The sequence below is a fragment of the Taurulus bubalis genome (assembly GCF_910589615.1).
Source record: "Taurulus bubalis genome assembly, chromosome: 6".
Lineage (NCBI taxonomy): Eukaryota > Metazoa > Chordata > Actinopteri > Perciformes > Cottidae > Taurulus > Taurulus bubalis.
Window position 1 is genome coordinate 25,793,512 of NC_136594.1, and position 26,557 is coordinate 25,820,068.

The window sequence follows — 26,557 nt, forward strand, 5'->3', positions numbered from 1 at the left end:
CTCAGGGCCTTCTCGCTTCTCTAATCGCTCGTCTGACCATCGATGTGCAATACCGTTCGTCCCTTATCGAAAATTAATAGTGCATAGGTGAGGGGGACGACCGAGCACACGTGGCGTTAGTGTTATGATCGCTGGCGCTCGCCTCGCGGCCGCCGCTTCTCCCGCAGCAGGACGCCCTGATACTTTTGACAGGTAAACAAAGACCAGCCACTTAGTGCATATACGTCACACCATCGGATGGTGTCACCGTGATTGGCCAATCGGAAATTAGAAGAGGCTCAGGGCCGAGCGGAGGAAGCGGCGAGAGCGTGGCGGCTGGCGGCCGGCGGTCCGAACCCCGGGCGGCGCTGAGCTCCGGGTTTGGGCGGCGGTGGGTCAGATGGGAAAAGCACAGAGATGGAGGCGTGCAAATTTACATGGTCTTGATCAACGCGCACATCCGACTTCACCGCTTACCACTACTTTTTTGTTTGTTTGTTTGTTTTGGATCTCCCAGCCAATGCATGGAGTTTCAATGTGGAGACAACAAAATGAAGAAAAAAAAAAGAAATTATAAAAAAAAAAAAGAAACAACAAATGAATGATTGGTCATTTGTCAGGTTGCCGTATTGTGTTTCCTTTCTGACGTTTGGTGGTGGTGTGTGTGTGTGTGTGTGTGTGTGTGTGAGAGACAGTTCCTCCTCTTCCTTGCATTCTGAGTCTGTCCACTCAATCTCATTGAAGCCTTCTGCACAAAGGGCGAACGTTCCTGTCCAAATCGTGTTGGGTTGGGAGTCCTCTTGGGTCTGTAGTAGTACTTTGAATAGTGTTGGCTAGAGAGAAAGACCTTTTAGTGTCAGCAGTCAGTTCTTAATCAGAGGTGACGTGTTTGTGTTTCAAATTTCCAATTTTCATGACGCAATTTTAGCTCTTGATTCAGAGAGGCCTTGTCAGAGGAACCAGGACTGTGGAGGAGAAGAGAAAAGAAGAGATTAGACTTCAAACGGCATCAGCAGATGTCTTTTAGATGTGAGCTATTGATGTGAATAAAGCAGGGAGACAGAGCGTGAAAAGGTGTGAGGTATGAACAGCATCTTACACAGTGAACTCCAGTCATACTTCTACACAGAACAACCATCATCTCTGATACGTTCCTGGGTGATTTTACCTCTTCAGACCTCTAAAAACAAAACATTAAAAACCGTCCAGGTTGAACAGCTCACAACCAGGAGCAATGCGCCGAGGTTTAGCAAAGTCGAGGCTGCTAATTGGTCCTTCCTCCACTAGGTGGCCATCTTCGCCTCCTCTCTCCCACACTTACAGCGCTGGCTGAGCTCAGCTGTCCCGAACAGTGTCGAAAAAAGTTACCTGGACTCCACCGCGTGCTGTTTTTCAAGAGGGCTGACTCTGGCGTTTCACTCTTTAAGAACACTTGTGTTGTTTGTGAGCTACAAATAGCATTAGGGCAGCGTTTTGTGTGTGTGTGACTGAAAGGCTTTCCAGTGAGCGAACACGGGGACTAGAGCTGCTGTCATGCGCTGCCGGTTTACATGTAAGGCGATCCCGCTAATATGTCTCTGCTCCGTGGGCCCCGAGTGGTCTCGGGCTACACTGTAAAGCTATTGAGGGCAGCTCCTCCGGGGATCCGGTTTCCCGGTTTGATAAGAGGGCCGAGTGGAGGCTTTGGCACAGGCCGAGTGCTTCTGGCTGCCGCTGACATTCCACAGGGCCTCGGCCCCGGATCAGCCCACCTTTAACAGCAAACTCTCTGTTGTCCCCCATTCTAGCAAAGCCGGGGAGAGTTCTCACCCCCCTCGACCTCCGGTCTATCCTCCGCCACCTCTGCCTCCCTCCTTCCTACCCATGATTCTTTGGTGTTGGTGGATAAGTCCTCCTCCTCCTGGCTCAGACTTCCCTTAACCCCCTTCTCTTTTCCTCTCCCTCTCTTACTCCGGCTCTCCCAGTGTAATCCTTGGCAGCGGAAAGTGCCCCCCCCCCCTCTCCACCCCCCACCCTCAAGTCCAAGTTCAACTGCCTATGACATCATGTCTGGTTGCTGCGGGCAACCAGACAGCCGGGACGTGACTGTGGAGTGCAGCGAGCTTCAACTAACTCTTTTTTCCCTCCTACTTTGTGTTCTCTTCCTGCATGGCTGAGGTCTCGCCACCAGAGAGCTCCTCAGACCAGCTTTTCCTCTGCGTCTCGTCCTTCCTGACAGCAGTGGGAAGACTCTCCCTCCGTCTTGGCTAGTTGGCTAGCAGGCGGCGAAGGCGGGCTGGCAGGGCCGCCGTCTGAACCTCTCCATATGCCAGAGAGCAGCAGGAGAGGCACAGACCTCTGTTACTCACTCTGGCTGGTGCTGTTACTGACCTACTAGGCTCAGCTAACTGAAGGCGAGTCGATACCAGCGCCCAGGTTCTCGCTGTGCGTGCCACACACCCGGCAGAAATGCTCAAAGTGGACATTTGATGAGCAATAGCAGGGTATAAGGCGCGTTCGGAGCAGATGTAAGCCGTTGTAAAAAGCCCTGTTAGGGGGGAAAACGAGGGGCAAGAGCTTTGGCACAGAGTTGGGAGCGTGCGTGTGAGCATACGCGCTCGCGCACATTTGGATGGTGTTTAGATGTCCCCTTGGTGCCAGGTCTACATCTGTGGGAGAGTGGTGCAGGTGGGGATCTCGAAAATACTAGAGGGAGCAGCAGGAGAGAGCGAGAGGGAGGGCGGGTGGGCTGCTGATGCACGAGGGGAGCGGGAGGGAGGGAGCTGCTCCGAGGAGGAATGCAGATTGTTTCCATGTGTGGGGAGGACAGGAGAGCCGAGTTGGCTGCAGGCAGGTGCGGTTAGCCCCTAATGAGAAAAGTTGTGTTGGTGATGGAGGAGGCCCAAGACACTGCAGCCCAGTGGCAGAGCGCAGCCAAAGCCCCAAACCACAATGTAGTTCACTACCGGCCTCACACACTGCACGAATACACACTGTGGGGCCGAGCAGAGATAAATCAACGCTGCTGGAGCTGAAACTAACTGGCACTGCTTGCATTCACTGTGGGGAAACCACTGTGGTGCAGACACTGTAAACCAATACTGAAACTAAAGGCCTTTACGTTGTGTCAATGCAGGCGGAGGCTTGCAAACAGTTGATGGGCAAGGAGATATATTTGTTTCCTCTGAGCTATTATCATATTCCTCTGTAATCGTTATATTATTAAGATGTATAATTATATATATATTTAAATATGGTGGTGTGGAGTACAGTGCAATGTCAACTCAAACAAGCACAACATTTTCACAAAGGATATTTTGCATGAAAAGCTATAAGCTATCAAGGTTTATTCTTCACCTTGGATTAGTTTGACAAAACAATCCCATCTCAAGGTCCACGTGCTTTTTCTTTGGCTTTCTACCACGACACACAGCGTCTGCTCAGTTCATGCATCTCATGAATCATTTGACCTGCAAGCGCAACATCTCCTCCTCATAGCACGTCAACGTCAATCTCCATTCAAAACTTAGTTCATTCAATCCACCGACGAAGACCGTGTAATGGGTTTGAAAGCTCTGGAAAATGGACTTTTGAGTTAGGATTTGCTTGCCAAAATACTAATAATAATTTAGCTTAACGATGCAGTTATGAACGACAGCGCCACCATGGGCAGAAGGTTGCCGATGCAGAGCCGCTGTCTGAGTACTGCCTCTGAATCACATGCTTGTCTCTGCGAACCCGGAGATGCCGACAGCAATGGAGAGGGTGATGAGCGAAAACAAAAAAGGGAAGAAAAAAAGGACACAAAAACAAGAGGAGGAGGATGTGAGAATGTTAATTAAATGAGGGAGGTTGGCGGGGTACCTGAGTCTGCTGGGGGATATTCAGAAAGTTGTCCCGTGTTCCGATGCCGACAAACCGGTTGGGAGCTGTGGAGCCTGGCGTGGAGTATGCTATAAACAGAGAGAGACAAGTGTGTACATGCTTTTTACCCACACACATACACACCGAGCTCAAAGTAGAATTTGATGCTCTCATCCTCGTTATCTATATGTATTTAATATAATCAATCTGCTCAGACTAGGACTACAAATCACTGTCAAAGGATTACTACTGGGAAAGGGTCAGGGATACTGAGGCCCCGTTATTCACATGGGAGGTTTAGTTTCATTTTGTGGGCAGGTTTATTGTTATTATCCTTCACTTAACCGTTTAATCTGTTGTCAACAAGGGGATGTTCAGTCTGTTATGATTAGCGCTAACATGAAGAATCTGGCTGCGCTGCGCGTCACAGCTCCTCAGCAGCCTCAGTAGTAAGTCTCCGTAATCATTCACAGTGGGCTTAATAATAGGGTGTCCGATGGAGGAACCGTATTCATCACCAGTGGTAACCAATGCTCCATTTGGGTTTAATGGGTTGAGAGGAGCACCGTGCCTACAAAGTGACACCATTCAGGGATGCCGCAGGATCAAATTTAGGGCAGTTGTAATCACTTGGACTCCAACGTGGCGGCTGAGTGGAACTTTTGCTGTGCGTGACTCAACTTGAGGTCGAGGGCATGGGGATGTGTGGGGGTGACAGGGCTGGAAGCTGATGCATGAGTGAGGGTGAGTGTGCCATAATGCATGTGTGTCCTTTTATGAGCGTAATTAACGATTATCTTGAGAATCAAGAGACAAAAATTAGAGTGTGGGGGGTGGGGGGGGTAAAAAAAAAGAAATAATAAAAAAAACACAGTGATAACAGTCACTGGAATGAGAAGAGAGGACGGAGAGAGAGAGCGATATTTATTTATATTGAAGTTCATATAAATAAATAATAATCTTGAGAGAGTTGGAAGGGAGGGGAGGAGGGGGTGTGGGGAGGGGGAGGAAAGGTTGATAGGACAGGAAGAGGAGAAGAAAGTCAAAACAAAAGGAGGAGGACGTGCCCCCGGTCGCTCCGTCCAGTGCCCCTCTCGGTGTGCCTCTCCCGCGGCCCGACTCTCGCACCGCACCTGTCTGGGACCCGCCAACGCCTCGCCGCTCCCCGGTGACACTCCTCTCTCCCGCTCCCCCAGCATCGCGCTAATTAGACACGTTTGATTTGATCATTCATGTTTGAGAGAGATTGGGTCGTTCTGTGATTTCCATGTTTTTTGTTGTTCTCAATTTTTTAATTGTTGTGAGATTTGTGTGAAAGTGGCGAGGGGATTGGGTGGGTAAAGTGGGGCATGATGGGGTTTTTTGTTTTTTTTTGGAGTCCACGCCAACTGCCCTAATTTTGTTCCCTTAAAAAAAGAAAAAAGAGAGAAATAAAGGGGGGAAAAAAGAAACATAGAAAGGAGGATAGGAGAATATATCAAATAAAGAAAGCAAAAAAAAAGAAAAAAGAAATGAGAGAAGGGGGTAGATTGTGTTGCCGCTGACACGGACAGACATGCAAAGTCTGCGCTGATCAAAGGCTCGCGGCTACAGGGCCCTGCTCTGCTCACACAAACTACACAACACATCAGAAAGAAGGGAGAGAGACTACACTGCCTCTTGTGGTGCTTACAGGAAACCGAACACCAGAGAGAGAGAGAGAGAGAGAGAGAGAGAGAGAATAAAAAATACTTTTTTAGGAGAGAGAAGGGGGGATGGAGGAAAGTAGCTCAGGAGGTTTTGCAAAGAGAGAAAAGAAGACTGAACTTCAGAGCGAGAGATGCAGAAGAGCTTGAAAGAGGATCTCTGGTTTGGCAGAGGCGTGGCTTCTGCCTCGTACAGTACAGTACAGTACAGTACAGTAAGTCCATAAGGTGATGGAGGATATCGGAGTGAAGCTCCTGGGGCTGCTGAGGGTCTGACCGAGCAGCCTGCAGCCTTACTGCACGCAGACTGCCAGCTAGACTATGAAAAACTACAGCGGTCATCCTAGAAGTCCCAGACCGGAGTGACACGATTACAGAGAAAAGGCCAAATGTAGCCGCACTGCACATCAATACTGGGACTTCTAGGATGGCGTACGTTGGTTCCAGTCTAACAAGCTCGATGTGCTATTGCTTGGAACGGAGGACAAATTAGCTGCCAGCCAAGAGCTGACCAATCTAGTGGAGGCTAAAATCGGCTCGGACTGAAGTCCGTGGGGAGACCGGGGCAGTAATGGGGGGTTTTGTGGAAGGTAGTAGGAGTGGGGAGGGGGTGACTTACACGGAGATGCGGGCGAGCTGAGTCCGCCGTCAGTAGGCGTGCTGATGATTTTAGAGTCGGGCATGGGGAGGGGCACAGGGCGCGCCACCGGGGGCGGCGGGGGCAGCAGGAAGGAGCCCGGCATTTTGCTCTGGCCACCTCCATTAGGCTGCAGACGGACCATACAGACAGGTGAGCATGACACAGCCCAAGAATATACAGTGCACAGGGAGCCACACACACCCACACACACACACACCCACACACACACACACACACACACACAGTCTCAATGTACACTCATATATAGACAGATGTCCACAGTGTCCACACAAGTCTTCTTAAGCACGCTCAGACAGGCCGAAACACACGCGGCTGCTCGCACACGGGGACAAGAGAGGTCAGCAAACTCGCATATTAAAAAATAATATAGCAATCTGCTTGGAAATAGTGAGTTAAATAAGATGCGGAAAAGTTATGAACTTTGTCAACACACGAAAGGGAAAGAAAAATGGAGTTGTCCACAAGGAATGTTATTACAGTGTAATGTAAGAATTAAAAAAAAGAAGGGGACATCAGCAATGACAAACGTGTGTGTGTGTGTGTGTCTGTGTGTGAGAGAGAGTGTCAGTGTGCAATTTCACAAATCCTAAGGTGTCTTTAGTGTGTGAAGTAATGAGAACAGAGGATCATCGGACATGAAAAGGGCCTGACGTGTGGTTTCATAGTTGCTCAGAAGGCCACGTTCACAGTAGAGGTTTACAGTACTGCCACCTGAGCGCATGTGCGTGGAAATAATGCTGGACTTTCATTAAGCGGATGACACTGGCATGTCACCATCAATGGGGGCACCTCCCTTCACTGATGTCTCACAACACCTCAAAGAGGCCCAGGAACCGCTTCCGCAGTTAGTTTCCTCCTCAGCCAATCACAAGCGTCTGCTGCTTGACTCGTGGATGTTTGATCACTATTAAACTCCCCTCGGCACTCGGATGTCTGTCATGGTATGCCACTTTCAGATAAATGTGATTCTGTTACTGATACTTCCACCATGCGTCGTGCAGAGGAAACTGTTACAGATCGCAATGGAGCCCGGGCAAAGACCTGCCCCTGGAGAGAAGAGCGTCTTTAGAGTGAAGGGACATCACTCACGATGGCGGCGGGTCAGTGAGGGCTTGTTAAACGGCTACCGGAACCCTCCAGGAGTCTTAAATGTCTGCTTGAGTTTCCCTCCACGGATACTCAACTCTCCAAACAGTGCTTAAGCTGTCCGTCTACACACCAGTCTCACCAGGCCATACATGACCTGTCTGCCCAGAGCCCAAAAAGAGCTTTCCCCTTGATATTTTCAACCTGAACATAACTGCATCTTCTCCTGCCTCGCTGTGGGAGTCGGTGCTGCGTGATATGGAGCCAAGTCAAATGTGGTTTGGCTCCCTTAGTTTTCTGCAGAGGAGTTTTTTTTATTTTCTTGAAGCACATTTGGCTGCCTCCTCCTTTTGATGGATTTGCCCTAAAAAACATTTTCCTCTTCCTTGGCGAAGTTGCTTCACTTCATAAAGATATCTCGATTCCGAGGTCAAGGGTCACATGACCTTGTTGCACACGGATGTCTTACAAACAAGGACGCAGCGCTCCGTCTGTGAGCAGTCGGGATGTTTTCTCGTGTTCTCCCAGATAAACTAACTTATCAGAGTTAACTTTGCACCGCTCTCCCCTCCCCCTCCCTCCTGTGCTGACCCCACAGAGCACTCACCTGTGCGCTGGGCTGCCCTGAGCCGTCGGTGCACACGAACTGCACAAACTCCTTAAGCGGGTCCTGGTGGTGGTGGTAGCGTATGGTGGGGTGGGTGAAGTACGGGCTGGACTGCTGGATGATGGAGGAGGAGGGGAAGTGCAGGGCTGAGGCTGAGGCCCGGGGACTCCCTGAGGAGGAAGGGTGGGAAAAAAAGGGGATAGGAAACAGTGATGGTAAAAGAGAGGAGGAAGAGCGAGGAGACAAGAAACCAGGAGAGGAAGAAAAAAAAAACACACAATGAGGCTCAGGTCATCCTATTGTTTTTTCCTATACTAAAAACACAGAACAGATGTTGAATACATAACACTCTGCACACTATGATCTCAGATTAACATGCACACCTATGACGGAATATAAGACATGCATATGTTTTAACCAAGCGCCGACGCAGCTGGCATCAAAGACCAGGTTGCCGCTTCGGCCTATTGTTGTCACAACATCGGAAATCGCTGTGACATTCTCTTGTGGCTGACTGACTGAAGCTGTTCCTGCTTACAAATGACAGGCATTATCCCTGGCTATTGGGCAACATCTGGTCCCATTCATTTTATAAATCAGCCCACTAGATTTCTCTGTACCTCTGGTAAGCCTGGCACACACACACACACACACACACACACACACACACACACACACACACACACACACACACACGCTAGAGTGTGTTACAGTATTTTCTGCCTTCTGCTCCCTCTCCATTTCTCTCTCAAACGCACACACACAAACCACTGGGGTACAACAGAGCTACACACACACACACACACACACACACACACACACACACACACACACACACACACACACACACACACACACTGGGTTTTTCCACTTTTGTTTTATTGCTTGTCGGTGACGTGTAATCAATCAGCAGCATATCCTTGCTGTGCGGTTCTGCCCAGTAGTTTGAAGCTTGAGAGAGAATCTCCCCTCTGCTCCCAACCGACCACAAAACGCCTCTCAGAGACATTAGTCAGCCAGCCAACCACACACACACACACACACACACACACACACACACACTAGGCTCCACTGTCTGTCTTGTCTGCTGAGATTCTATGGCTTTGGCAATTTGGCACACCAAACCAAAAGAGGCAAGCTGCTAGGTGAGGGGAGCCTGGCGAACAAGCATCTGTGATTATGTCTGTCACCTTCCATCTCTTGTGTCCGCTGCACTCACTAAGTGTCTGAGCGCCGGTTTGTTCAAACTTTCGCTGTTTTGGCGTTCCCGTCTTGTTGTGTGCAAATCTTCTGCATCTCTGTCTGTGTCTGAGTTTGTTTTATTATTTTTTTTGGGAGCCTGTCCGTCTGAACTCGCTGCTATGTCTGTGTCTATGCACGTAAATAAGTGTGTGTGTGTGTGAGAGAGTGTGTGTAATCACTGTCACAATGGCGGACTCTCCAGACTAGTATAATCAGACAACAGTCAATCTGGCAGCTCTCCACGTCCGTCCGGAGCCAAAAACAGGACATAAACCATCCAGTCCTTACTCCTGAACACCCACACTCACCAGACCCACAGCACAACAGCAAGCAGCTCGGCTCCATCCGAGGCACGCCGTGATTGCTAACTGCTTCTTCCACCCCCCCCGCACCCGCTCTGTCTACCCCCATTTCTCTTTTCATCGCTCTCCGCTTCCCTCCCTCCCATCATCCTCCAGTCTCTTTATAGAACCAAGGCCTCCGAGGGACATTCCATTTGGACGGCAGCCATTTTAGCACAGAGAGTCCTCCAGCAGAGTGTAAGTGTACGCGCGTATCTCTGTGGGTGCGTGTGCACAAATGCACCCATACGTGCTCTCTAAACACTGTCTCATTACAGCCTCTCTGTTACATGAAAACCCCTCAGCCAACAGTCCACACGCACAGTTTGGAGAGTGTGAGAAGTTAGTCGGGGGAACAAAGAAACCCGAGCCGGTCCCTCACACCTTTTTTTTTTCCTTCTTCAAATTTTAGAAATTTATTTAAGTGCAAAATTCAATCTGGTGTTTTGGGATTCTCCAGAGGGCGAAAGGACCGCTCCGTGCAGATGAACAACAAAGCTTAACGCCGCGAGATCCGGCCCGGACTACATTATATAAATATACTGTGGGGAGCTCCGCAAGTTAAATTCAATATGTTTCAACGCGGAGGGCAATGAGTCCAAATGACCTTTACATGGTAGGTCTGGTTTGGCTCTGGACCAAACCATCACACATGGAATGAGAGCGAGAGATAGAGAGGGGAGGACATCGTCATTCCTTTGAAAAGTGAGACCAGCCTGCAGGGACTTGTTGGCAAACTTGAGATCTTGGAGACTTTGGGAATTCTCTGACTGGAGATGGAGAAACCATGTCGGTTATCCTGTAGGACCCAAAAGCTCTTATGAGGACAACTTGCCCTTAATGGCTCTCATGAAACAAGACCTTGGAAACGCTGCAGGATACTTAAATACGTCTACCCACCGCTGCACTGTGGGTTCAATCTCTGTCACTTCTTCATACTCATTTCTCAAATCTGTATTTGCTAAATAGTCTCTGGAGAAAACCGACCAAAGACATCTTTTGAAGAACAAAAGAAAGACGGCAAGGGATGCATCCGACCGACACACACACACACAAACAGAGGCACTGCGAAGAACCCTAATTAAGATCTACTGGTTGTCTGATGTCTTCTTCTTACGTATATAATACAGAGTAGGGGTAGCTATCTCCAAGGTTTTTGATCTCACTGGTGCATTGCCCGTTCAGAGCAGATCTACTGCTTGGCTCCCGGCATTGCTGCTTATAGCCAGGCAGCAACATATCAAAGTTGAAGTGCCCTAAACTAATGCTTTATAATAGCCAGCAGGGGGCGACTCCTCTGGTTGCAAAAAGAGGTCCGATTGTATTGAACATTTCCCCAGTAAACATGAGTTCATGTCTCAATCTCTAGTTTCAAGTCTTCTTCAATACAGCATGATGTTCATTTCGTAGATTATGGTCGAATTTAAAGTAAAATAGACCATAAGGCAGGGTTTGCTTTAGGGCGGGGCAACCTTTAACCCTTTCACATTGTGAAAGTTAAGTAGAGCATTTTTGGTCGCCTAGTCAGCATTTGCTTACACTCAGCTCCACCCTCTTGTGTCACTTCTGCTTCTTGCAAGATGGCGACGGCAAAAAAAACAAAATGGCGACGGTGAAGATGCCAAACTTCAGGCTTCAAATCGAAGTCAACCAAACAATGATCGACGTCACGGTGAGAGGGGTCAACCGATTGCTTGGCTCCCGGTCCTGGACGTGGCGAGGAGCTTGACCTGTGAACCCCGCTGCAAACCAAATGCTGCTACACACAGCGCTGCTCATCACTCATCCAAAGTGTGTTCATGTCGAGTCCAAATTGCACCAAACTCGACAAGGCCCTCAACGGGGTCCCAAGCAAAACACCAAAGTGTCAAGCAGATCTGATGAACGGTTCTGGAGATATGCGAAGGACACACACACAGACACACACACAGACACAGGTTTTGTCTTCTTACTGAATAATTGTAGCTATATAGTGTGCCTACAGCTCCATTTGGTAAATGAGCACAACCAGTCAAGTGCATTACATGAGAATAAACAGCATTGTCAGTTTAAATGCAAGAACTGAACAAGAACATTACAATGGATGCATGAAGCAGTAAGACGTGAGGCAAATCAGTCACAAAGGCATGGATGCAGCGATGGTACCATGCAATGACAATATTAAACACAAAGGCACAAAGATAATGGTAAAACAAAAATGGATGGATTGAGAGAGGCTGAAAGAGAGAGAGAGAAATTGTATGCCAAGCCATGATGATAGCAGTAACACTGGACAGGTGGAACTCTGCGGGCAAACTGCTTCTCAGCAGTTGCAAATGGCGGATTTTAAAAGTTGTATTTTTGCTTTCTCAGCAATTATGTTTAGGGCTTTTATTTTCAGGCAAGCGGTTGTCCAATTTCTTTGCTTTTCCAGAGGAGTTTGGGGGGTGTAAATATGGCATCTGGTATCACGTTTGACACTCCCTTTCCTTCTCTCTCTTTCTCAGATCACAAAAGGGGGGTCGAGGCTGTTGGGTTCATGGCAGGGCTCTCACCTGGTCTCACTCCTGCCAGCACAGGCAGCGGGTGGTGTGTGAACGCCATGCGGGGGGACCTCGTCTGGGAAGTCAGGGCGTTGAAATCAAACTTCCCCGGCTTCTTAAGTGAACCAGGCGAGGACAGTCCTGGCGAAAAAAAAAAATGGGATCAACAAAAAAAGTGGGTGGGGGGGGAGAGGGAGGGAAAAGAGAGAGGTGGTTTTAATCAACAAATTGTTGCTTCTTTTATTGGCTTCCCTAAAATATATATATATATATCTTTTTGATTTTTTTGTTGAAGGGGACTTGAACAATCATGATTTTCTGATTGTCTATCGGTTGATGGCAGTGCATTAATCCCTGTGCTTTCGGCTGTTGGCCGTTCACTCTCATTAGTTTCAATGAGTCAATCAGAGGACTCGAGGCTGTCGTAAGTCATTCAGAGATAAACTGTAGGACTCCCAACTCCCAGCATTAGACTCAATACGCAATATATCAAATCCTAGCTTGCATGTCTTCAAAAGAAAAAGGGGGGAAGAAATATCAAAAGCCAATCTGAATCTGGTCCAAAGCACATCTGTCGCTATAAAAACCTCTCTGTGCCACTGTATGTTTTTTTCTGTCTCATCTCTTTCTCTCTGTCAGGTGCCAACTGCAGGCTGCCTGTGTGTGAGCGTGGCCACCGTACAGCCACAGTCAGCGAGTTGTGGTCTGGCTTCAGTGCAGCTCACGGGGCTGGCTGCACGAGAAGAAGGCTTCATTCAGAAATAGCACACACTGTACAGTATGGACACGGCAGCTGCTGAGTGCGAAAGACAAGCAGACGGACGGAGAGAGGAGACAGAGGGAGAGGGAGAGAGAGGCGAGAAGGACGTGGGAGACATGAAAATATGCGAGGGAGCGAGGGAGCAAAGCAGAACCTGTGAAAAATGCAGCAGCAGTCTTGTTTTTCAATGCGTTGCTCTGACGACATGTATGAAATTGGAATGTCATAAGATGTTAAATATGGTTATTATCTCTTGCTCACACACACACACACACACACACTCGCTCACACACTCGACGTCTGAACACGCTGGAAAGCACAAGCACGTGTCCCATCACAAAAACCCTTACAACACAACTACATTTCACTGATGAAACAAAAATAAAACATCTTTCCCATTAACTTGTCCTCTAATCTTCTAAGTGAGTGATGTGATAATGTTCTCTTTTTGAACTTTTTTTTTTTCATTTTTATTTTAGACTGTTGTTTTGTAGTCTATTTCCGTGGACCCCTCCGCATCAAACAAGGCATTAAATATGATTCCTCCTCAGTTCTCCAGCTGGAGACGTGTGAAAGTCTATGGGAGTGTGGGGGCGTGTAAAACCTTCCCTCCCTGTGTGAAAGAGTTAAGTCTCAAGCAGGTGGGAGTGAATATGTGTGAACCATTTATGTCTTTTGCAGACATATATTTCTCTCTTTTTTTCTCTCTCCCCACTGTAGCGGGAGTCTGGGGGCGTATTGTACTGTCAGTCAGATTCCAAGCATGAAGACAACCCCGATCCCACTTCTGACACCAACAGTTAGCGGTGATTGCTATGACACTGTCACAGTGGTGGGAGCAAGGCTGGAAATAAGAGCAGTCTGCAGAGACTTAAGCAGCGAGAGGCACTGGAGGGGAGCGAGCTGGGAGAGTGTAAGAAACCAGAACCGTACAGATTAAAACAGTCATGGTTTCAGAGAGGCAGTTATGCGCTTTTAATTTGGAAGTATAAAATGGATCTGAAGTATAGAAATCAGAGGCAGGAGAAACAGAGGAGATCAGATGGAGATTGACATCTGTATATATAGGACGTTGTAGTCACTAACACCGAGGGGAATGTGGAAGACAGTATTTCGACGCTTCAGAGACTCTGCAATGGTCTGATCTGGTGTGTGTGTGTGTGTGTGTGTGTGTGTGTGTGTGTGTGCCACAACTGCACTGTTTCCTCTCCTGGCAAGCCTTAGTATTTCACTGGCAACCAATCAAGCGCTCCCAGGATGACCCTTCTGTCTCTTTGCACTAACAGGCCTGCCACCAGATGCGCCTCTGAAGCACACACAGACGCAGATGCAGACACACACACACACACACACACACACACACACACACACACACACACACACAGTTGGAAAAGACAGGAGATAGTGGACAAGTAGGGGAAAGTCAGGGAATTCTCCTCTCCCCGGTGATTTAAAGCACATATGCACGTCCAGCCGTATCCCTCTACGGGCCTGTACCATTTAACTCAAAGCACCAAGAAAAGCCCCCCCCACCACCACCGCGTGTCTCTGGTGTCTCAGGGAAATTTCACAATCATTTGGAACTAATATGAAATCCTGGTTGTTTCGTTTTGCCTCGGCTAACCTCCCCCACCCCTCTTCCAGCCCCTGTGGAGCAGATGTCTCCAGCATCCTCACGGATCCCAAGGCTACACACACACGGAAACACCATCTGGGACCGGGCTTCAGCTGTGTGCGCCGTGAGATATGTGTGCAAAAATGTGTCACGTGTATTTCTGCTTTTGTGTGATTCCTACGTATAGACGCGTCTTCATACATCAGCGTGTGTGTGTGTGTGTGTTGTTGCTTATGGAGGGAGTAAGGGGAGGAGTGCTGTGGACAGACGGCGAGGCACACCTGTGTGAGTGTGTTGTCTGATTATTTATTTTTTCCGAAGCCCCTTGGTTTGTTTGTATGTGCGCTTGTGTGTATGTTTGTGCTTGCTTGTTTACATACCCCCCACTTGGAGGGGAATTCCCACATGAGCGTTGCCTGTGGCAGGTGGGATAATTTGGGGAGAAAAAATCGGATACACACCGTTTCAAAATCACACACTCTCTACTCGCTCCATTCCTCCATCTCCCCCTTTCTCTTTGGTTTCTCTCGGGCGTGGACCGTGTTTTGCGCTAGCTACTGTAAAAAAAAAAAACAATGTATCCAACCCCTCACGAAATGAAAAAAGAGAAACGGCTGATAATTACAAAAGCTTTTCGCTTCCTAATTTTTCGCTTGGATTTTTGTAAATTAATTGGGTAAAGGGTCCAGATCTGCACGCTATTGCACACCTCTATTTGCCAAACTCATTAGGAGGTGCACGCGTCTGTGTGCGGTGCACTTTGGAGAGTAAGGGGGTGGTGCACACGCACAGCGAGGAAGAGAGAGAGAGTGGGAGAAAAAAAGATGAGGCTCTGGTGCGCTAAGGCGTGCAGCAGCCTCTGTTGTGGCTCTGATGAGCAGCCTCTTAATTACATTTACAGCTAAGTGGAGCGGGAGCAGGAGAGCAGCCGCTGAGGCTCGAGTGAGAGTAGACTGGGGCAAAACCTAACCATGGCTTTTGGCTCCTCTAGTTCACATCCTGATAACCCTTCTCTCTCATTAGCTATCACTATTCGAGTACGCTAAAGTCGTCCTCTCTTCCTTCTCTCACCTCCCACTCGCCTGCTTTCTGCTTCTCTCTCCTCCTTCTCTCTCCCGACATGTTTCCTACCCCCCTCCTCACCCCCAGGGTCCCTCCTGCTCTACACGTTTTCAATTAGACAGCAGGGAGACGGGGATGGAGGGTTGAAGGGAGAGCTGGGGAACAGGAGGAAGGGTTTTACACCTCTGATCCACAGACGGTAAGCGTCTTAATGAGGGATTTGAAGCATGGGAGGGATGGAACGACAGAGGGATGGAGGAGGCAAGGCAGGCACCTGAACACCTGCAGGGGTGGGCAGCACGATAAGCATGTGCTTCTATGTGCGAACGTCTGCACACGTGGGAGGTTAGAAGTGTGTGAGTAGCAGTGTGTGTGTGTGTGTGAGGGCGGGGGTCTGTTGGTACGCAAGTGCAGAATGGGCACAGCGTGTGAATATGCCTGTTGGTGTTGGTCTGGTGACATCTGTCAATCAAACGCCGCTGGGAGGGGATGAAGCCTAAGGTGTAGCCTTGTGTGAAACACAGAACGTAAAGCCGGAACGGGATAATCCTTGACTGCACGTCACAGGAAATGACATTTTAGATCAGCAGCAATGAAATCCATCTGATAACAAGGAAACACACTGATATGATGACACAAATATACTGTAGTCCCATTTTGTGGGATGGAACCATTGTCCTTACCACAGACATCATACAACTCACACATAAACATATATATATATATATATATATATATATACATATACATATATATATATATATATATATATATACATATACATATATATATATATATATATATATATATATATATATATATACATATATATATATATACATATATATATATATATATATATATATATATATATATATATATATATATATATATATATATGTATATATATATACATACACACACACACAGAGGAATGACAGAGCAACAAAAAGGCTGATAAATAGCAAATATGTCAAGTGAATGTAATCAATGTTGTTCTAACCATGGTAAGGAAACTGCACGCCATCGTTTTCATGTTTTATCTTCCTCTCCTGCACACTCGCCAAATGGTGCTGCACTGAAAGTGGAGAAGGGTATTGTTAACAATGAGGGGGAAAGACAGACAGAGAGAGCCTGAGAGGAAATGAGAGTAAAGAGCATTTGTGTGTGATGAGTGGATGACTGATGATTGACACAATATCAGGTAAACTGGATGTGGGATTATGGCTTTGAGGATGAGTAAATGTGAAATTGGGAATAAGGAAGTGAACAATAGAGGGTTTTTATTTCTCTTGGAGTTATTGGGTTGTTTGGGGTGAGGTAGGATTACTGAGGAAGTAGAATAAAGATGGTAATGTCCAACAAGCTGAATCACAGAGGTATAGTGGTTACGGCTAAAACAAAGGAGACACGACACAAAGCCTTAATACAGGCTGCTGTAAGCTGCTGCTTCATCCTTGATGCATCTTGGCATTCATCGCCCCGATGTCTGCAGCTAGTTGGCAGCAAGCGTTTAGCACTATTCTTCCATGATGAATTACATTTTCTGAGGTTATAGTAAGAGTGTTAAAAAATGGAACCAAAAAACACTATCATTTAAAAACATGTTGGTGGAGAGAAAGACTATACCAATCAGTGGGAAACAAATCTGAGAAATATATTAGAGTATAATATAAATACAAATATATTATAGTTCAAGTCTCTATGTTTAAACTACTTCAATTTGCTTGTTCTTCATAGTGCTAGACGCTGTGACCAATAGTCAACCAATGTCACCCCTTTTTAATATTAAATATATAAAACACTCCTCATGTTTGTGTTCCTCAACAAAGTTAGTGAGTCTCTCTTTGGTGTCTAGGAGCTGCAGTCTCAGGTGTCGCTGCGTCTTTAAGGTGTAGAAGAGTCGGACTGAGGTAGAGGGGTGTTAATCAGGTGATGAGGTAGAGAGTGTGGAGAAGAGACCAAGTCAGATGGAGGCATCAGTTTGGACATTGGTGGTGGTTAGTGTGAAAATGTTTCATGATGCTTGCTTAGTAGCTGTGGGGCTGGAATAAAGGGGGGTGGGTGGGGTACCTGCATCCATGTCGTTGGGCCATGCACTGGACTGGGAGGAGCTGGCAGCAGGCGAGCGTCCAGGGTAGAAGACATCATCCGTGGGGCTCTCCAGCTCACTGTCGTCTAACGACTTCCTCTTGTTGGAGCTGAGGCAGGGAGGATGTTTGGAGCGGGGAGGAGAGGTGGGAGGAAGAAAGAGAGGGGGGAGAGGAGGCATGACTTTCTTTTCAATGTGTCACGGCAGGGAATGTATGGATCAAGGATAAAATACCTTGCAGAACTGCTAACTTAAAAGCAATCAGACAAACAAGCACTTTAGCGTTTCAAGAGGCTTTGCGTCTTAGCGGAAATGATGCAACTCTCGTAAAGAACAGATACAGAATGAGAAACTCCGAATGAAGGAGGAGGAAATTAAAAGAAAAGTTAGGAAGCAGAGACAGCCACACAGGAAGACTCTATCTCTTTATCTGTGTGTGTGTTTTCTGTGCGTGGCTCATTAGTTTGTAAGTGTTTATAACTACCTCCGTGGAAGGTTTGCGTACAACTCCACCTCAGACCTAAAGTGACGGCAGACGACAGAGGTAAGAAGAGAGAAAGAGACAAGTTAAGAAAGAGACACAAATGAGGAAATAGCAGAAAGAGCCATCGCACATTCATAACGAGGAGTGCGGCTAACAGGGAGACACACACACACACACACACACACACATATATATGAAGAGGTTCAGGACAGATTCCAAGACTGGGAGTGGACTGTGGCACTAGATGCCATTTATAGCGAGGAAGCTCAATGAAACGGGGCACTTTCCTTGCCAGTAAAGTCGTCCTTGCGGTACGAAGCGATATACGGTTGGCAGATATTACTGTGATTTCACACTTCCCTCCAGCCTGCCCTTGGCTTCACAGCGAATCACATACCAAGGTAGCACCGCTACTGCCACATGGTCTCTAGACTGGGCTAATGGCGGACATTGTGCCTCTGCTGCCTGAGTCGGGGCTGTGTACCTGGTGGAAGGAGGGGAGGTGAGGGAGCGTCGGCCCAGAGCCACCTGGTTGATGTTGTAGTAGCTGGGACTGCTGTCCAGGTCAGCCAATGAGAAGTTAGGGCCTGACGCCGTGGCCACGGGTGCTGAGAGGGAGAGAAAGAAAAGAAAGAGTTAAGACGTGTATACACTGTGGGTGTTGTGGTTGTTTTGCTGCTGCCGCTCTTTTTTCACTTACTCTGCGACACTCTGACAAGCTCTGCCACGTTCCACACCCCTGAGGTGACGAAGCAGTCCTGGAAACTCAGGTGCCCTGTGCAGAAGAGTAGGCGATCAGGACTTACAGACAGACAAAAAGCTTTGGAGAAAAACACAATATCAGAAATTCAATGGAATTGTGTTTCAAATAAAGACAAAAAATAAATAAAAATGGGAAGAAACCCGGAGAATCACATCCCTTTGAGAGGGCGACCATCTGCAACTATGTTTGTGGATCAACATCTGTGAGAGTGTGTGTGCTAATTGGATCCATAATTGGAATATGTTAAGACTGATAAGCATGATGGAATCAATTCTGGTATGCTGATTTGACAATGTTTGGACATAGATCTGTGTGTGTGTGTGTGTGTGTGTGTGTGCCTACCATTGGGCGGTGGTTTGATGTCTGTGTCCCCCTGTTGGCTGGAGCTGTCTGATTGTCCGGATTCTGCACAGAAACGGGGAGAGGAGAGAAGAGAAAGAGCCACATGGTTAGGATCCGGTTTGTGTGCAACGAAAAGAAAATATAAAAAAAGTATGAAAAACATACTGGTAAGTGTACAATGTCTCTGTGAATCATAGCTGTGTATATGTATCCATGCTGCCAAGACTGATATTTGAGGTGTGAGAGGAAATAAGAGGGACTCGCAGTATGTGCTGGAGTATGATATACATCTTGTGAGCGTGCCTGTGTGTGAATTCACGCATTTTTGTGTGACAGTCTTGTATCTAAGAGCGTTCTCTCCCGTCTCCCTTTGCCGCCTCTGACTTAAGGTGCAATGATTTTACAGTGTGCTGCTATTTAGTATCGAACTACGCAATCATATCCTCGCCCTAATCCTATTTAATACCTTCTTTCTGGTAGGGATTTTGTCTGCGCAAACAGAGCACCTTGCACACATACATGAACACACACCCACACAACCGTCTCTTTCAAGCTGTTTCTTTAATTTTTGTTTCTTCCTTTAATACATGTTGTAATCCTTGCATGGGGAGGACACATGCACCCGCACACACACACACACACACACACACAGACACACACACCCTGTGTGAAGGCTGACCACGCCAGTCCTGGCTGGGAGTCTGTTTGAGCTGAGGCGAAACTCTTACTCTTGGGATCAAATGACAGCAGAGTAACACAAACACATGCACGCACACACACAGATGCATCTGCACAAACACACACACACACACACATATACACACACACACCTGTTATGACTGGTCGACGAAAGCACTCACATGTGCAGACACAAACACGCCAAGTCTTGGCAACAAAGGGCCACAATTAGACCTGGAGGAGCTGCAGGCTGAAGTAGGAGGGTGCGAGAGGAGGCTTTTGTAACACGAGTGCTGAGAAAAGTCGGTCTGAAGACGGTGCATTCTTGTCCGGGATGTGGAAAAAGAAGATGTCACAACGTGTGTACGCATGTATGTTTATGGATATGCAACACAGGCCGGGCGGTTGGTTTGTGCTTCCTCTGTATTTGTGACCACGTGACACGGGTCGGTGAGAAAGAGCGCGCTCCCTTTCCGGGCCCGGTGTGGCGGCGGGGGGGTTGTGCTACTCGCCAGCCATTCAGGCCTAGCTAGGCTGCGGCTAGCTAGCAAGCTAGCGAAAGGAGGTGTTTATCTGCAGGCTGTAGGTGATAACAGAGCACACAGACTCCTGCCAGCAGCACTTGCCTTGCAGCCACACTAAGCCACAGATTACTGAGCAGAAACAATAACAGACCTGTCTCGCTGCCTACGAGGCACTGCTTATCCACAGAGAGAGAGAGAGAGAGGGGCGAGACGGACGAGAGCGAGAATGGAAGAAAGAAAGACAGAAAGAAAGCGCAGAAAATGAAAGAGGGCTTCTTTTTTCCCCCTCTCTTTTCATGCAGAATCTCCCGCTCCTCTCCCGTCTCTCTCACTGGCTGGGTGTAATCCTGGCAGCCATCTTAGAGCTTGGCAGCCATCTTAGCATTGGCGGTAGCGCCACATTCCAGCTAACTGACGGCACTCACTCCAAACATACGAGGCTGCGCACCCGACGCGCACGCACCCAGACACATTCAAACACTCACACACACACATACACTCTCTCTCTCTCTCTCTCTCTCTCTCTCTCACACACACACTCCTACGTGGACAAACACTGAGGTACACACTCAAGAGTAAACATATATGATGGCCAATGAAAGCTGTTGAGAAAAACAACCTGACTTCACTGGACCTTTTGCCATCATGTAGTATTTCACCACAGGGCTCTACAATATTGTAAACACCCCATTTCTCACACCTTACATGCACTGGGTAGACACACAGCGCCCATACTGTACGTGCAGTATGCTGGAGAGACATCTGAGTCCAATGCCTAACTTGCAGGGAACGTTTCGCTGCCACAAACCTCCACAAGACTTCAAGGGAGCGTCCGCTCACAGATGGAGGTTCCAGGTACAAATATCACATAATATCCAACCCGAATGCAATGATTGGGCAGGCTGCCGGTCTGTCTACCTGCCTGCATTATGTAGCCTCCCACACGCTGCTAGCTCAACAGCTGTGAGTACTAACAATAGCCATGTTTTGTTGTTTACGTTCATAATGACATTTCGGGGGCAGCGGCTTTGTAGGGAAGCCCGAAGGGACGGGCTGCCAGTGTTGCCGACTGTGTGACTTTCTTGCTAGATTGATCTCACGTTTGGAGCTGCTGCTGCTAGCTACCGTCATTGGAAAAAAGTTGGCAACACTGGGCTGTTTTTTTTCTCTCCGTTGGATAATAAAAAAAATCTAAGGTACTCTTGTTAGTTTCTCAGGATTACCAATGCTGTTACGCAATCAGTTTTTAACATACCAACGGCACTAGGATGAAACAGTCTAAGTTAGGGGCGCATGGTGCTCAGTTATGTTTCATGTTTTATGTGAAGATGGTTGAAAAGTTGACGTTTTAAGTGCCAAGCTAAATGTTACAACATCCTATAAAGTTGATCTCAATAACTAAAAGAACAAGTTCAGACCTTACAATAGCAGATTGACACCATGAAGAACCATGTAATTGACACCATGGAATTGCTATCTCTATTTGGGGACTACAATTCCATGAGGTCCCTTACTTTGGAATCATATACTTAATATCTTACTAAATAACAAAGAACAATTGTTTTTTTCAATGTGAACATATCACATTTAGGAAAAACCCTGAACTTGGAAATCCTGCCCTTACCGTTTTCTTAAATGGTGTACTGTTGGCCTCCCATGACCCCAACACGCTCTGCGTTTGCAGAGGTGTGATAGACCAAGGGGTGAAAACCGAGGCTCGCGGTAGATAAGAGACTGTCAGGGAGAACATGCGCAGTGGCAGTGACACTGATAGAGGATAGCTGTCCTCAACATCACCCCGAGGCCTCAACCGGCCAAACCGCATCAGCTCTCAGAGGACGGACGACGGGAGGACACAAGTTGGTTTACAGCACGGCGGCTTCTTCTTCATTTTAAACTCTTTTGAGGTGTTGATTATATCTTCTCCGAGAGAGAGAGAAAGAGAGTTCGCTGTCGTCAAGACTCTACAATAAGATGACATTGCTAGAAACCAGAGCTTTCAACCGATCTGGCTCTAGTTTTTTGAGCTCAGGCTGCTTAGTCAACTAACACTGCACTTACAATGCAGCACTACATCATTCATTGGAAATCAGTGTCACCGTTGACTCCAACAGAGCATCGTATAGCTGTGTAGACAAGTGGAGAGGACAGGGAGAAGGTGGCAAGACAGAGGAGGTCTGGTTGCTGGTTATCACCGCTTTGCCAGCTGCTGCCTCCAACAGCAGCCTCCCCCCTCCCCAGCCTCCTAACCACACATCCAACCCCTTATCTTCCCACCGCAGACCCCCAAAGCCCTCCCTTCAGCAACCCCAATCATAGTCCTGCAGTCCCCTCTGGATGCCCCTCCACCTCCACCGCCAGCCACCCCATCTCGAACCTCAAACCTTTCAGCCTACCCAGCAGCCCCCTCACACCAGTGTATTAAAACAGAAACACACACAGATTAACAGCGCTCACTGTTTGACCCAATGATGTACGAATACAAACAAGAAGCACATGTAAGGCTGTGCTTCATTTTTGATAACCAACTGTTTGGCAATGGTGATTAACCACTGGAACCATCACATCTGAGGGTTTTGTACTTTGGGTCCCACCTGGCACTGGGTTGGCAAGATTGACTCCACGTGGTTCAGTGTAGAGTCAATCTCGATGAAACGATTTGGGGCAATGATATTGCCACAGTCCACAGCAGAAACTTGGCTTTCCCCAGCCAACGTGGGTACAAATATTATTCAAGTCAGATGTTTAGATGGAAACACAATACCAATAACTATGATTTTTGCTTCATGCTCAATTTCTCGCTCGTTTTCCCCAGTGGGAAATTGGCGTGAAACACCTTTCCAGTGAGGGAGAGGATTCTGAGGTCAAGAGTAAGTGAGGTGCACATTTCCAGCTATTGATATGAATAAAGAAAATCTGAAAAGTCATGCTTCTGCGCAACTAAATCTAGCTCTGTATTGCCGAGCCAAAGTAAACGAGGGGCTGGTGAAGACAGCGAGATCCAGTTCCAGTAAGATGAAGAGGCTGGGATCGCTTTGTTGGCAGTTGGCCGACCAAACCAGCGCTGATACTCAACCAAAATTTAACAAGTATAGCGAGAAATACGAGCAAATGTTTGCTCACGTGTTATCCCCTCAGCACATGGCAAGTTGATACGTCCGGGCTTGCTGGGTGGCGGGTTTGTGTTGGGAGTCTGCTTTTAACTGTGGTGGCTCTTTGTGGCTGCAGCTTCGCGACGGATGCTGTCATTGGTTGCTGATTACAGAGTTTCCCTGCAGGCTCCGGGGCAAATCTCACGACCCTCACCGCAATCAACATAACCCCAGTCATCATGGCCTTGACATACAGGGCTGTACACCCCCACCCCTACTGTGGGTGCTCTCTTCCTCTCACGATCCCATACCATCCCGCTGACATCCGGCGCACATTTCTGTGGCTTTCCTCTGCATCAATTCAATCTGCACCACATTCTCCTCCTCATCGTTTTATTTTTTGGGCGGTTTCATGTGACATTCTGACTTCTATAAGCACCTCCATCCCTGGTCTCAACCAACACAACTACTCATTCTCAAGCCCAACCATATCTTCTATTCATTCTCTTTACTACTCTACTCTTTTCCTCTAATTACCTGCTGTACTGTTGTTGATCTCCAGGGTCAGAAAAATACAAACTGTTACCATCCTGCCACCATCCATCCACCAGTTGCGGATTAGGTTTTGGCTCAGAGACCTGTTAAGATGGTGCTGTTGACCGACCGGTGACAGGGGTCAGACAAGAGTTTCCCTGTCTGTCACTCCTCGTGGCGAGCAGACGGAGCGAAGCATTGAACTTAAGCTCAGCTGTCAAAAAAACAAACACACATTCAAACATGCACCATACGGTAACAGACAAAACCAAAAATTGCATTTCTCCAAGTGTGGAAACATACGAGCTGAAGGCTGATCACAAACATGGGACGAACACCAAAGCAAAAGTCAAGGTCAAAAGAATTGAAAGAGTGGTTCTTGCAGTGGCACACCACTGTTTGACAGATGCATAAACAGTGCTGGTCATTTGTGAGCGACTGTGCAGTATGAGCACGCACACTCCTGACATCAATGCACAAAAACACACACCCCGTGAGCTGATGTACTCTGTGGCCCCATCAAAACCAGCGTGTGTCCATATGTGCAATGTGTGCAGCCACACGCATGTGCACAGACTGCCGGTTCACAGAGATTTCCCTCCTTGTTGGAACAAATGTCAACTCGACTCCCCCCCTCCTCCTCCTCTGCTCTTCTCCTCCCCAAAACACAGGATAACGCGGTACAGCCTCCCAATTGGGTTTCGCTTAAGAGGTTTATCGGTATGTTGCTAAACATTCTGACCTTTTTTTAATCCTTAATGCGCTTAAAATGTTCCAAACCCTCCTAATCCCCCCGGCTATCCCACACAGATGTTCACTCAGCTCTTTTATTGGACGTTATTTCATTATTTTTATTTTTTTTATTTATATATATATATATGTTTTTTTTTTCCCGTTTTATACTTTAATTATTTAAGTCTGTGTCATTTGAGGGTATATTTCTGTTTCAGTGTTAGCAACTCTTTATCGTTGTGTGTGTGCGTGTGTGTGTGTGTAATGCTGTAAATTGTGACCTTTTTAAAATGAAAGCATAAACTTGGTAGTGAAACTTGTCAACAAAATCCAAAGTGAAATTTGGTATTACGCGTGTACAGAAAATCTTGTTTGCATAGTATATAATCTATAATCTATCTGTATGCACAAACGTTTGTATGTATGTATAGATGTACGAATGAATGTATGTCAGTATGTATGTATGCTCGTGTGTATTTGTGTTTGTGTCCCTGCATCACTGTACCACTGTGCCAGGCAGGCTGTGTGGCGAGGTGGCAGAGTAGGGCTGTGTGTGTGTGTGTGTGTGTGTGTGTGTGTGTGTTTGTGTGTGTGGAGCAGGTGTGCCTGGCCGCCCTGCGCAGCTTGCTGCCCATCTGTGCTCCCGTCTGTGTGCCGCCTGCGCCCACGCTCTGCCAACAGCACCACACCACGGCGAGAGAGACCCAGGAGAGAGGGATGCTGAGAGACGGAGGGGAGGGATGGGAAGAAAAGCGAGAGATGGATGGAGGGGAGGAAGGAGGAGGAGGAGGAGGAGAGGATGGGAAAGGATGGAGGGAGGAGGCAGAAGGGGATTACAAGACTGGGAGCATGGAGGATGGGAACGGGAGCAAAAGAAAGTGGGAGAGAGGGAAAAGGAGGGGGGTTATGGGTCGAGATAGCATGAACTCGCAGGGAATGGGCGGAGGGGGTGAGAGTGGAGGGTGGGGTGCAGAGTGGAGGGCATATGGCTGGCTGGATGCCCATACACCCCCCCTCCTTATTTATCCTGTTCACTCCTTCCCGTTGTTCTTCCCTCTCTCCATTCATCCTCTTATCCTCACCCCACCATCACCTCTTGGCTCCTTCAGTGCAGATTACTGTGGACCTGTGTGACACCGCCACACGGCACATTGCGTCTCCGTCACCGGGTCGAGACCCAACAGTGGGTTACACGGGGCCTCCGAAAACTAAGGTTCCTTTAACGGTTTCTCCAGACACGTTTCCTCCAAAGTTATTGGCTTGGTGAAGTCACCAGGGTATTCCCAAGCCGCTACAATACAAGCTAGGCTAATTATGAGGTTGTAGGCCCAGAGGTAGAATCCCCAAAACGAGGCAGATTATATTAAATTAGCCGACCCAATGGCCTATGAAAATCAATTTTGGGAAATTCCAAGAGTGAGCGCATGAAAACCCAAGGTATAGCAATTACAACGACTTTAAGAGCTTCGTTACTATGTAGTATGTGGTAAAAAAAAAAAGGGCAATAAAAGTAATTCAGAATTTCGTGAAAAGGCTTAAAAGTAAACATATATTCCGCATAATCATGGGTGAACTCATTCACTTGTGGCATTTAAAGTAAGCCAAACGCTTACACAGAGGGTGTAAAATGACTTCCCATGAGAGTTATGAACTTAAGTACAGGATGTGTGAATCCACTGTGTGTGTGTGTGTGTGTGTGTGTGTGTGAATCAGGCCTGGTTTCACAAGCCTGTGTAAAACCCTCGCTGCTGTATGTTGGATTCGTCACTGGGTTCTAACTCCGGCTTGTGTGTCCCAATGACGGCAACGTGGGGAAAGATTTGACCGTCAACTCCCGCCATTAGATCGAGTTAATTGTATTACTTTTCATTCAAAGGGTGCTCCCCAAAACACAGTTTATCAAGGCTTAACAT

At 47.5% G+C, this 26,557-nt stretch overlaps 1 protein-coding gene across 1 annotated transcript in view; it reads right to left on the reverse strand.

Moving 5' to 3' along the window:
* Positions 1 to 817: 817 nt before the first annotated feature.
* Positions 818 to 26,557, reverse strand: part of LOC306738490 (nuclear factor 1 X-type-like) — a 66,187-nt gene continuing 40,447 nt past the window's right edge. Inside the window, exons 2-12 of the mRNA XM_079220348.1 lie at positions 19,085 to 19,147; positions 18,680 to 18,754; positions 18,464 to 18,587; positions 17,980 to 18,015; positions 17,477 to 17,604; positions 16,407 to 16,481; positions 11,979 to 12,107; positions 7,862 to 8,031; positions 6,127 to 6,274; positions 3,823 to 3,911; positions 818 to 944 (exon numbers count right to left, since the gene is read on the reverse strand). Of these exons, the coding sequence (XP_079076474.1) occupies positions 930 to 944; positions 3,823 to 3,911; positions 6,127 to 6,274; positions 7,862 to 8,031; positions 11,979 to 12,107; positions 16,407 to 16,481; positions 17,477 to 17,604; positions 17,980 to 18,015; positions 18,464 to 18,587; positions 18,680 to 18,754; positions 19,085 to 19,147 (1,052 nt within the window). The 3' untranslated portion in view covers positions 818 to 929. The remainder of the gene's footprint in view (positions 945 to 3,822; positions 3,912 to 6,126; positions 6,275 to 7,861; positions 8,032 to 11,978; positions 12,108 to 16,406; positions 16,482 to 17,476; positions 17,605 to 17,979; positions 18,016 to 18,463; positions 18,588 to 18,679; positions 18,755 to 19,084; positions 19,148 to 26,557) is intronic.